General features: G+C 36.7%; 1 protein-coding gene across 1 annotated transcript; it reads left to right on the forward strand.

The window, feature by feature from the left end:
• Positions 1-4,695: 4,695 nt before the first annotated feature.
• LOC113078854 (NACHT, LRR and PYD domains-containing protein 12-like) lies at positions 4,696-12,870 on the forward strand. The gene is made up of 13 exons (XM_026251161.1): positions 4,696-4,737; positions 6,022-6,091; positions 6,430-6,537; positions 6,660-6,767; positions 7,171-7,339; positions 7,431-7,650; positions 7,733-9,497; positions 9,716-9,889; positions 10,258-10,428; positions 10,510-10,680; positions 11,565-11,735; positions 11,901-11,947; positions 12,315-12,870. The coding sequence occupies exons 2-13, from the start codon at positions 6,039-6,041 to the stop codon at positions 12,830-12,832; spliced, it is 3,675 nt and encodes a 1,224-aa protein (XP_026106946.1). The 5' UTR covers positions 4,696-4,737; positions 6,022-6,038; the 3' UTR covers positions 12,833-12,870.
• Positions 12,871-13,302: the final 432 nt, after the last annotated feature.

The raw sequence follows: 13,302 nt of genomic DNA on the forward strand, positions 1-13,302 counted from the left end.
TGGTAAAATCAGGTTCTGCATATATATTTAAAGCCGCAGTTAAAAATAAGTTTAATCACTTAAGACCCTATATTTTATGTTACTCATATGCTTTCTGTTCCTTTTTCTTAATTACTGACAAATTCAAACACCATTTGATATCATTCTGTTGAACTTAGACAAATTTCCTAAATGTTCATGTCATACATCAGATGCTCAAGTCCTTATATTGTCTTAATGGTGACATAACGGTCCACATCTCTACTCAAGAGCCTTTTCCTCAAATATTACATTTACGGAGGTTTTTGGTTTTCCCTCTGATAGCTGTATGGAGCAGGATAGGTCTCGTGAATCATCCCATTATACAGTGTGTGTTATGTAATATGTTATTTACTGCTGCTGAGTGGTCAGATTGGACGTACAGAGCCCATTTCACTCTCATTTGTGAAGGAGCATGTGGTTCCAAGTACATACATGCAAAATGAAAATTGAAAATGAAAATTAGACCTGATCAAATTCCCAAGATTGAGTACTTGTCGTTAAAGGTGCAATTTACGGCATACATTACAGGCAGACTTTCTGATTTCTGTAATGACGTCTCAAACTGGATCCGGGTAAGCAGAAACAAAAGGATCCATTTTAGAGCCATAATAAGTCTCAAATTAGATAACATATTCAGACATGGCTATTAAAATGCATTACATTGTAAGTCAGTGGCCAGCATTACAGGTCATTGCATTAGGAAGAATGATTATAAAGTGCATGTAGTTTGAGGGACATGTCATTGTCAATAGGGAAAGAGAAGGTGAGCCTCCGTCATGAATGTGTTGGTTTATCTGTCATTCCTTTTTCTTTTTGTCCTCTCTGTTCTGACACTATCATCCCAGGGGGAATTGCTCTATTCTTCGAGCTGTCCATTTGTGCTGATGGTTCCTAATCCCCCTCTCTAAATGGAGGTAAGGAAAGGGCAGTAGAGACACAAACAAAACCCTATTTATCCAGGACACAATGCTATCAGGCGAGGCGTGCTGGAAACCCACTGATGGAATGACCCACACAGTCCGGAGGTGAGACATCAGCTATCAGCAGGTCACGCTACGCTCGTCTGATTCCAGCAGCTGTTAGCAAACTCATATTCATCTGTGTACTCACAAAACACATTATTCTGTTTATTTTGGGATCCCTGAAAATATCTGAGTGAATCTGTCTGGACCATTCTTCAATCTAGAATCAGATGAACGTATTATCTGCATAAAGCTTTTGACAAGCTTAATACATACTGATTTAAACTAGATAAAAAGTTTGAAAAGAGAAACTTTAGGTTGGCTTGAGAAAGCCTTGCCTGAAAGTTTAAAATGGATGTAAAAGCCTGAAGTTTGGAAATTTAGATAGATTAGACAGATGTTGAAAACGTGTTTCTAGCATTAGTATGTTTAAACATGATTGGCCTGTTATTAGCATATTGCTGGCATGATAAGCATGTTGCTAGCATGATTAGAAAGTAACTAGCATGTTGGTAGCATTATTAGCATGTTGCTAGCATGAAAGTGCTGTATAAATGCAGTCCATTTACCAATCCTTGCTCCCTACTCCCTGAGCAGGGGTTTACTTTACTTCGGAACATGGACTGGAATTGGGGCACGTCCTGATATTGATGAGTTAGATGTGTTCCTAGGTCAACATATTTTGTTGACCCTGGGACAACATTTTACTCAAAAAATGTAGTCTTGACCATATCCCTACACCTAAACCTAACCTTAACCATGAGTGATCCTTAAAATCAGAGGAAATGATAGATGAATGACACTGATGTACAAGCACCTAACAGTGATTGCAAGCATAAACTTCACAAAATCTATAAACTTGTTCTCAAATCTGATTGGTTAATCACAGTGTTGTTCCAGGGACAACAAAGATGTTGTCCCAGGAACATGTCTCACTTGGTAAAATCAAGTTCTGCGGAATTGGGAACCGATGATGTAGACTATAGTATTAATGTTTTCTCTGGTATTCTGGTCAGGGGGCGTGGCTTTGGACGGTGATTGCAGGGAGGGTGGGACGTTCGTATTCAGTGCTATCAGGCTAATGTTAGCATTGTCCAAGATCTCCTATTGCACCTTTAACAAGTTACTAGCATATCCTTGGTGACACAAGCTTGATTAGTTAAAGGCTTAATTATAATAGTTAAATGTTAGAATTTTTCAAGATCTCCTATTGCATGTTTAAAAAGATACTAGCATGTCACTAACATGTCTCTAGTAAGATTAGCATGTTATAAGAATGCTGCTAGCATGATTAGCACGAGACTAGCATGTTTCTAGTGTGTCAAGCCAACCTAATTATGAAAGATAAGAAGAAAGAAAGAAAACCACTTGAAATTATATTTTCTAGAAGAAATTATATATTGCGAAATTAAACAACCATTTCAACTATTTTGCATAACTAATCTTAGATCAACTAATCTCATTACTTCTCATCTCATAACTGAAATTATCAAGTGGACTCTTTTTCCCCTTCAAAGTTTAAATGCAAATATTAGGTTTTTAGATACAATAAGCAATTTTATTATAAAACTGTTTTTCACATTACAGTAGACAATACTACATTACAATAGCGGGAATGGCTGAATTTTGCTTAATTATCATAAACATTATGTCGATGTCGACTTCCCTGTAAAAAAGGTGAAGGTAGTGGATAAGAGTCAATGATAGAGCTCACACGCCTCTGCGGTCTGGAGGTGAGAACATGTCAGGGCAATGAAATGAAATTTAGCCCCTTTGTCAACAATGGAGCTAACTTGTAGAAACTGAGACAGACAAAACCAATTCTTTAAAATGTAGAGAAATGGTCAAATATTTCTCAGGCGGGGTTTACTGTTCACAGAAGCAGAGCGTGAAGCGTCAGTTTAACATTAAAGAGAGCGAGGTAAGATGAAGCTGCAAATCATAGTGTTCCTGTAGCTCAAGTGGTAGAGCATTGTGTTAGCAAGCGCAAGGTTGAGAGTTAGAATCCCAGGGAACACAGATTAGGAACAATTGTTAGCCTGAATGCAATGTTAGTCACTTTGGATAAAAGCATCAGCTAAATGCATTAATTTAATTGAAATAATTTAATATTAGTCAACTTTTAACAATACATTTTACAATAGAAATGCTAAATGACTGACAGCTATATCTAGTGATGCTAACTACTATTTTTTTCCATCAAATATGACCATTTTGAGAGAGAGAGACATAGATGTAAATTGCGTCTGAGTCTCGCTTTACAAACAATGTAGCTTTAGTTACTTAAAAACAGCATTTTAGCCCCTCTTTGCTAAGAAATATAATGTGGTGATTCATTATAGATTAGTAAAAGTCATGTGGCAGTGCTGGCAACAAGTTTATGAGCTTCTGAAAGTTATTTTTTGCACAGCGCTATCTCAGATCTGTGTACTATTGGGGTTTGTGTGTGTGTGTGTGTGTGTGCACGCACATAAATTAAAGCAGTGCATTAATATAGAATGGTGATTAAACTGAACAGTTTTAATGCACTGGCTTCATCACAATGTATACCTGCTATTCAAGAAACTTTTGAAAAGTTTAAAAACAATTTATAAAAAAAAAAAAAAAATCAAAAGAAACATACATAAAAATCCAAGATTAAATCTTTAAAGCCCTGAATGATTATTTTGCCTTAATAAACGTGTCGGGACGCAGATTAACTCTCTGCCAGCAGGTGATGCTTATGGAACAGCAGCAATATAGTGTTTCTTTGGTTAGTGCTGTAAACAAAGCTTTTGTACGGAGGTAAGAGGAGAAGAAAATACCATTGGTATCAAAACCTTTGTTTTTGGGATTGACAACCGCATTTACTTACAGGTGTGAGTCTCGAAATGTCCCGTTCACACAGCAGCTTACAAAAACACACATGAAAACACACACACACACACACACACATATATATATATGCCCTTGAGCAAGGCATCAAACCCCCAAATGCTCCCCGGGGTGCCGCAGCATAAATGGCTGCCCACTGCTCCGGGTGTGTGTTCACAGTGTGTGTGTGTGTGTGTGTGTGTGTGTTCACTGCTCTGTGTGTGTGTGTGTGCACTTTGGATGGGTTAAATGCAGAGCACGTTATTCTGGGTCACCATACTTGGCTGAATGTCACGTCACATATACTGTATATATACTGATAACTTTAATCTAAACTGACACTATGGTCTCAGAGAACTTTGCTAAAATTGTTGCCTTGTAACGAGGGGAAAAAAGTCTAGGCTAGGTTTCTGGAGAGTTAGGTTACATCTCTCTCTCTCTCTCTCTCTCTCTCTCTCTCTCTCTCTCTCTCTCTCTCTCTCATTCTCTCTCTCTCTCTCACACACACACCCACCCACTAGATTTAACAGTTTGTCTTTCTTGTCTAAGACACATAAGACGAGGATCTTATAAATGAATTTAAAATATATATTAATAGAATCTAATCAACTTCGTTCAACTCAGTTTCGAGTCAAATCAAATAGTTCTGAATGTGCAAGAAAAAATAAAATAATAATAATAATAAAAACATCTTTAATTAAATACCTCGCTGAATCCAACGGCAGAGATCATCACTAATCAAAATGTTTTTTTTTATTTAATTTTTTTTTTATCGGGCAAATAAACATAGTTCACGAACCGGAAACTCTTGTCTTCCAGTATTTAGAGCTGCGTCACAATCTAAAAAGCGAAAGTGAAAGAAAAAAACGAGCGCAGGCTACTTATCATCAGCGAGTTTATGGTAAGTTTGTATCTGTTAAATCGTTATTTATATCGTCTATTTCGACATTACTAAAACTAATATAGGGTTACCTGTATTGTGACAATACCTAATATTGTGATGTTAACCTGCACCTCACATATAGAGCGCAGACCAGAAAAACGACATACGGACTTTCTATCTGTCTAATCCAAAGTTTTAGATCGCTCGACACACAGGTTAAATCTGCTGAAAATGACACTAAATACATAAGGAACACCGGTGCCCTCTTGCATAAAACAAACAAACAAACAAACAAAAAAAACCTTCTATCATTTAACCGATTTATTTCACAAGCGGAGGCTACTGCATGTAAAACTAACTTCAGACATTTTTATCTTAACGCCTCCTGATAATAGGCTACAGCAGATGTTGTATAGTTCAAGTTTTATTATAAGTGTTTCTGTTGACGTTTTGGCTACTACTAAGATAAGGATTTCTTTGTTTTACTATGACCACACCCTAGCTATGTATTTCCTGAATCATCTCTGGTCAGTCATGCGTAATTTGCGTAACTGGCATGCAGACAGGTGTTTTAGGCTATATATTGTTTTGTTTTGGCTGTATTAAAAACGTAGTGAACTGCTGAGTGTCCTAAGATCTGAATATCAAAGAACTCTCCCACCTTTGCTTGATCTGTAAAGCTTGCAGTGTGTTTCAATGATAATGAAATGTGCTTACCATTTACTTTTTATCATGGATTAATATATTAGTTTAGACTTAACTAATACATTATTTATTGATTAAAAGTTAACTGTTAAACTTTTTAGCAGTAAATTAGTTAATAATGACCGGCTGCACTCATACTTGCAGGTTGTCATTATTGCATGCTGTTTATTAAACATACCATTACACTAATTTAATACGACACAAGTAAGAATTTGGGGATAAACATAAACTGAATTACATTAACAGTATCACGTTGGAAATCACAATGAATCATTTGGAAAAGTTCTTCAATTAACATTCTACTGTAGTTTGCCACTGGTAGCTGGGACATTATACATTATAACTGACTTTTGATACGTAACTTTTATACATTTATGGAGTCAGTTTCCTCAGTTTAATCATTGCAAGCTCTGTTCATCAGTAAGTAGAAAGGTGTTGAGTCAAAAGGACATGCTAATGTTAGTTTTCTCTAGTTATTTTGTATGTTTGGTTCAAACAGGAGGATTCTGAATCACAAACACATAATATTCAAAATGGGAACAGAAAAGCCATTTTTTGAATGAAATTATACACTGGTAAAATCTTGTGTCTTGACAGGAATGCATTAGTTGATCATGAGTGCTAAAGGGAATGATGATGGCTCTAAAGAAGACCTTCACTCTGAGAGGTGAGGACAATGACAGTCACTTACATTTCAAGATTAATGAAGCATTTCATTGATTTAGTGACATTTGTTATAAAGATAGCAATTCAGCAGAACTGACTTCATTCATCCACGAAAAAAAATATAGAAAAATGGTTGATCATGCTACATTCGAGACATACAGATGCTTGCTTTGAGATTTTTGATATGTACAGTACAGCAACATACAGTATATAGCACTACTATTCAATCGTTTTTACTTTAAAAGCAGACACCATTTCCATTACATGACCTTTGGCATATACAGGACAATTTATTTTGAAAAGACAAAAATAATTATATAATCCTCTTTCCCCCATTAGTACCGAAAAGGAGAGATCAGACTCACCGACATCATCTCATCAGTCTCTGACGAGTGACAGATCAATTCCTATTCCACTGAACTTCAAAGCACAGAAAAATACAGAAAGGTTTGATATAATTAAACATTTACAGTTAAGTAAACATGAAAGAGAAATACATACATATATAATTGCCTTTCATGTGCAAACATATAAATTTGCATGTGACAAATGTTATGTTTTGCTCCTAGAACTAAACAGGAGAGAACAGACTCACTGATATCAACAGATCTGTCTCTGAGGAGTGACAGATCAATTCCTATTCCACTGAACTTCAAAGCACAGAAAAATACAGAAAGGTTTGATATAATTAAACATTTGCAAAAAAAAAAAAAAGTTTTTTTTTTTAAGAACATTTGAGCAATTCAAGAAAATGACTTCAAATTTGTAATATTTACAGTACATCTTTAGCAGCATCTCGCACATAAAACAGCATTCTAAAAACATGGCGCACAAGTTAAAAAGTTGTCCTAATCTTGCGTCTCAACCTTGTGTTTTCAGCACAAACACATTCTGTGTGAATAGCTGGTCAGGACTAGTGATATGTTCTACATCACGATCCTTCATAGAGCATTACATTACATTGGAATTAATTTCTAAAATAAAAAATAAAAATAACCTAGCCTTACAAAGAAGTTCACATTAATAGCATCATCATTCATTTAAGTTAAAGCTAACTGATTAATATTGATATGTGTACAGTAATTTGTCTGTGGAAGAATCACTACAGCATGCAGAGTCCACACCTGCTAAAGGAGTCTGTCAGCGGCACCACAGAGATCTGGACGTGTTCTGTAAGACAGATAACATGTACATCTGTAAGATCTGTGTGGAGCAAGAGCACCAAGGACACAGTAAAAGCTACGCTGTGGTTAGTAGTCCTCTCAACTGGAGGTATTTATGTTATTTCATTCATGGCTGATAAATGTTGTTCAGTTGCACATTCTTTTATTTTACCACAGAAACCTGATGTGCCAGACAGTCAATCCCTGCTTCTTAATGTTATGAAGAAAATGGAGACAGAAAACTTCCAAGCCTTTAAAAGAGAACTATCAGAGGATTACCCAGAATGCTTAGGGAGTGAGCCGGATGAGCTCAGTGTCTCTGACACTCCTCAGAAAATAGTGGAGAGCTTTGGAGAAGAGGGAGCTTGGAGAATCACTTTTCACTTCCTGACAAATGGTAAGGCTATTATTACATTTCTTTTTTTTTTATTGAATCGGAAATATTTAATTTAATGTTAACATCCCTTTCTTTTACCTAGCTAATCCTCTCCAAAAATACACAGAAGCCAATAAAGCAACACTTAAGAACAAATGTCAGCTTATAAATGAAGGAAATTCATTTCAAGGGAAACAGAGTTCACTGAAGGAGATCTACACAGATCTGTGCATGACAGACGGTGGACGTGGAGCGATAAACAATGAGCACGAAGTGTTGAGGATTGAAATGATTTCACAAAGTGGCACCACTCCAGAAAGTCAACTCACATGTAATGACATCTTCAAGACACCGCCAGGACAAAGCAAAGAAATCAGAACAGTCCTGACGATGGGTATAGCTGGCATTGGAAAGACTGTGTCGGTGCATAAGTTCAGTCTAGACTGGACAGATGGAAAAGCAAACCAAGATATCAATGTCATCATCTATATAAAATTTCGTGAGCTCAACCAGAAAAGGGGGATCTGCAGTCTTCTACAGCTGATTCATCAATATGCCCCTGAGCTGAAAGAAGCAAATCTTCATGAAATGAAAGTGCTTTTTATTTTGGATGGATTAGAGGTCTGTCAGCATCCTCTTGATTTCCATAAAAATGACCACTGCTCTGATATAAATGAGAATGTTTCTGTGGATGTGCTGCTCACAAACCTCATCAAGGGGAATCTGCTTCCCTCTGCTCTCCTCTGGATAACCACACGGCCATCAACAGCCAGTCGGATCCCTCCTGAGTGTGTCCATCGAGTCACAGAGATTCGAGGATTCAATGACCACCAAAAAGAAACATACTTCAGGAAGAAAATCAGTGATCAGAACCTAGCAAATGAAATAATCACACACATCAAATCCTGTCGGAGCCTATTCATCATGTGCCACATGCCCATCTTCTGCTGGATTTCTGCCACTGTGCTAGAAAATATGATGAGCAATGGAAATTCTGGTGAAATACCCAAAACTCTGACTGAGATGTATACTCACTTCCTGCTCATTCAGATCAGCTGGAAGAACAAGAAGTTCAATGGAGCTGATGCTGATAACCCAAAAAAGCTCTCTGACTTTGACAAAACCTTGATTCTGAAACTGGGAGAACTTGCTTTCCAGCAACTGGAGAAGGGCGAGATGATTTTCCAAGAAGAGGATCTGATAAAGTGTAACATTGATGTGAGCAAATTCTCAGAGTACTCCGTGTTCACAGAGATGTTCAGAGAAGAGCATGGACTTTACAGGGAGAAGGTCTACAGCTTTGTGCATCTGAGCTACCAGGAGTATCTGGCAGCGATATACGCTCACTTTGCATGTGTCAATGATGGGGAAAATGTTCTTGACAAAAATAGAGCAACAGATCTTTCTGAAGTACATCAGAGTGCACTGAATAAAGCTTTGGAGAGTGAAAACGGACATCTTGACCTCTTCCTTCGCTTCCTTTTGGGTCTTTCTGTTGATCCTAACTGCACTCTCCTGCAAGACCTTCTCACCAAAGGCCGTTCAATTAAACCCTTTGTAGACAAGAAAATGACAGTGCATTCAATTCAAGAGACAATCAAACAGGAGGAATCACCAGAGAGGATCATCAATCTGTTCCACTGTTTAACTGAGCTAAATGACAACACTCTGGTTAAAGAAGTCCAGACGGCTATGAAATCAGAAACACTCTTGGGTAGCGAGCTGGAGCCCGAGCAGTGGTCAGCACTAGCTTATGTCTTGCTCAAATCTGGGCAGGAATTAGATGAGTTTGACATGAAGAAGTTCCACACAACAACAGAAAACCAGCTCAGACTGCTGCCGGTGCTAAAGATCTGCAAAAAGGCCAGGTCAGTTCTCATTGATTATTCATAGCATTCATTAATTGTTTACAACATGTACAAATAACTTTTATTTAAACAAAATATTTCTAAGTGAACTGAGACTTTCTTGTCCACATATAAATGCACATAGTATCATTATTAATGTATTATCTGATTAACCTTTGTCACTGAGCATTAAATCAAACAAAACATAATTAAACATAAAGATGTAACTTTGTTTACAGATTGAATTGTTGTTATCTCTCATCTGAGTCCTGTGGAATAGTGGCCTCAGCTTTGAAGTCAGTGAACTCACCCTTGAGAGAACTGGATCTGAGCAACAATAAACTAGACAAGTCTGGAATGAACATCCTCTCGACTGCTCTAGCAGATCCAAATTGTCATTTGCAAATACTCAGGTAAGTAGTGCAAGGAGTAATTTTTGCCTCATTAATATATTTTAGACATAAAGCAGAACTACTTTGATCAAATATGTGCAGAAATAAGGCATTGATTTTTCCTCGTAGTAGACAAAGGCAGTCAAGCTATAACATAATTGCACTGTTGTCGCCTGGATGACCTTCTAATCAGCCATATATATATTATATATAACTTGTATACATTTAATTTGATAGTTTACCTCTGATTTACTTTTTTGTGTCATCACACTACTTAGTATCAGACATGTGAACAAAATAAAAACAAAAGTCATTATCATTGGACTAAATCATGAGTATATGTTTATTGTGATTAGTTGATTTATCTATTTTTTGTTTCTTCATCTCAGTTTTGCTGGCTGCAATTTCCCATCAACAACCTGTCCAAATTTGGGCTTAGCTCTCAAATCAAACTCGTGCCTGAGAGAACTTGATCTGAGTTACAAAAAGATCAGTGCTTATGGAGTTAAAACGCTCTGTGAAGGAATAATTAGTCCACAGTCTAAACTTCAGAAACTAAAGTAAGTATTGCCTAATGTGTGACAACATTTAGATTTGTCATTGCTAAGTTGGTGTGTGATGTAATCAGTCTCTTTCTGCAGGTTAAAGAGGTGTGGCCTCACAAAGACAAGCTGTGTACATCTAGCATCAGTTCTAAAATTGAGCTCAGATTTGAGGGAGCTGGAGCTGAAAAGCAATGATCTGCGGGATTCAGGAGTGGAGCAGCTCTCCATGGGACTAAAGGATCCACAGTGTAGATTAGAGAAACTTGGGTAAGTGCAACTATGATGACACAATAACTGTATTATAATTTTAGCAGAAAAGATCACCTTAAGTTATCCTATTAGAGGTTCTTGCATGTGTCAATTTTACTTTTGTTCATACTTAAAGTTAGGGAACGGTAAATTCCTTAACCCTCCTGTTACCCTAAAATCTAAATTTATAAATGTAGATTTAAATAGAAATTAACACTTTCAGGTTACTCTTCTGTCTAAAGAGACGTCCAGGCATACCTACAATGGGGGGGCATTTTACTAAATATGTACTAAATATGTGTTAATAAATTATGTTTTAAACTCAAAAGGTAAATATGCACATAATGTAGTTATTCTAATATATTTCACTGTAATTTAGTGTAAGTAAATTAATAAATAAAATCAGACTTACTAGTAGCTATGTAGAGTTTAGCTCTGTGCCTTTGAATCCACATTAGTATAATAAATTGATATTGTGGGCACAAAAACATTGGATGAATATGGCTTACTCCATGAACTCCATGGTCTTCCCCCTAAACACAACAATACTCATGTGAACATATAATCAACCACAGGATAATGAAATAAAAACCAGCCAAAAGACCTTTGCAATTACATAAACTATGCCAACCACTTACAACTCCAAAGCATCATGATGGCGAGTTTTGCATATACAAATGCCACTCATTGCACTTTCATGAAAGAATTTAATTATTGCTAATCGTCCCCTGATGCATTATTAATAGCGGACTGCATGGTAAAGTGTAAAACACATTGGACACAGTGATTTGTTATGATCTAAAAAGTATATAGATAAAGTATATATTTTGGAGTCGTTTTTTTTTATTGTAACTTTGGAGTCATTTGTTCTAGAACACTGTTCTTTATAATATTACCTGCAGACTGTCGGGATGTATTATCACAGAAGAGGGCTGCAGTTCACTGGCCTTAGCTCTCAGCTCAAACACTCATCTGAGAGAACTGGATCTGAGCTACAACAACCCTGGAGATTCAGGAAAGAAACTTCTCTCAGCTAAAAAAGAGGATCCAAACTGTAAACTGGAGAAACTACAGTATGTGCTTATTTTGATATTATCTGCTATATACCGTAGGAATTTTGATCAAGGACATCATAGATTGACCATGATCATATTTATTCTGCTCATACCTTTTTGTTATAAATTCTGCTTTTTTAGCAGTTCGGTGTATTTTATTCCCATTGTTTTTATTTTCCCCAGTGTTGAGAAAGGAGGAGCATGTCGGATGAAACCAAGTCTGAGAAAATGTAAGTATTGTATGCAAATGCACAAGATTGAACTTTATAATCTACTTTAAATCATATAATCAGCTTTTATAAATGAGAAGAAACTCCTTTGTTGTTGATGTCAACACTGCCACATTCTGGCCTGTATTGATGGATGGGCTTTCCTGGGCTTAAACTCAGTTGACTGTTCCTTTAAAGTTTCTCTTATTACTTTGCTTTAAATGCACATAAGGGCGTTGCATGTCCTGTGTGAGAAGGGTCAGTCAAATGCTCACATTGTTCTCAGAGTGCTCACATTTCACTATAAACAGATGGAGAATTAAACCTGTTTTTTATATAGTAATTTCAATTAGTAAACAATGACATCAATTTCCCTCCTTTTCTTCAGATGTCTGTCAGCTAACAGTGGATCAAAGCACTATTCATTCATGTCTGAAACTGTCCAATGGAAAAAAGACAATATCGGAAACTACAGAGGAGCAGAAATATCCTGATCATCCGGACAGATTCAAGCTGTATCCCCAGGCCATGTGCAGAGAGGCTCTGACGGATCGCTGTTACTTTGAGGTGGAGTGTGAAGGTGGAGTTGGAGTGGGAGTGGCCTATAAGACCTCAGATAGAACAGAGTATTTAATGGGAGTAAAAAATCCATTCCCTGCTCTGCTCTTTCAGAATGGGAAACTAAAACTGTGGGAGAATAATGAGGTAACTCGTGAGTTCCCCGTGTTTGATCAGTCTAAAAGAATAGGAGTTTTTGTGGACTTTGAAAATGGAAGTCTGTCATATTACAGTGTTCTTGACAGATTCATTCACCTGCACACACACCGAACAACATTCAAGGATTGCTTATATACAGGGTTTACCTTTCTGACTGACTCATCAGTGACTCTTTGCGAGATAACATAGACCCTGAGAGAGTGGATATTTCAAGTGAAAGACACATTGTTAAAGAGTGTGTATATATTAACACTATCACTAAGTGGCCAAGTGACTTACTTATTTTTTCTGTGTTAGAAAAAAAGAAACAACATTTTCCAATTTTCTGTCACCTAATCAAAAGTGAGAACTATTTGTGGTTAAGTTTAAGTACATTTTTTTTATTAATTAATCAGAATCCTTAAATATGAGCTGATCAAACAACTGTAGCATCTGATTAGGATCATGTAAGATATTTTAGGCTTTACATCTTAGAAATTCATTTTAGCCTTTTGACATTTGCATATAAATCGTAGACAAGGCCTCACTTCCTACATTTATGGGTGTTAAATAGCCAAGGGTATGCCCCCCCTATCAAGATGAAGTTAAACAGCAACTCTCTGCTCCTCTCCATCGAATACTATGGAAAAGTTTTTCTTTATTTTTTGTAAAAAAAAAAA

The sequence above is a fragment of the Carassius auratus genome, unplaced genomic scaffold, assembly GCF_003368295.1.
Source record: "Carassius auratus strain Wakin unplaced genomic scaffold, ASM336829v1 scaf_tig00026875, whole genome shotgun sequence".
Classification (NCBI taxonomy): domain Eukaryota; kingdom Metazoa; phylum Chordata; class Actinopteri; order Cypriniformes; family Cyprinidae; genus Carassius; species Carassius auratus.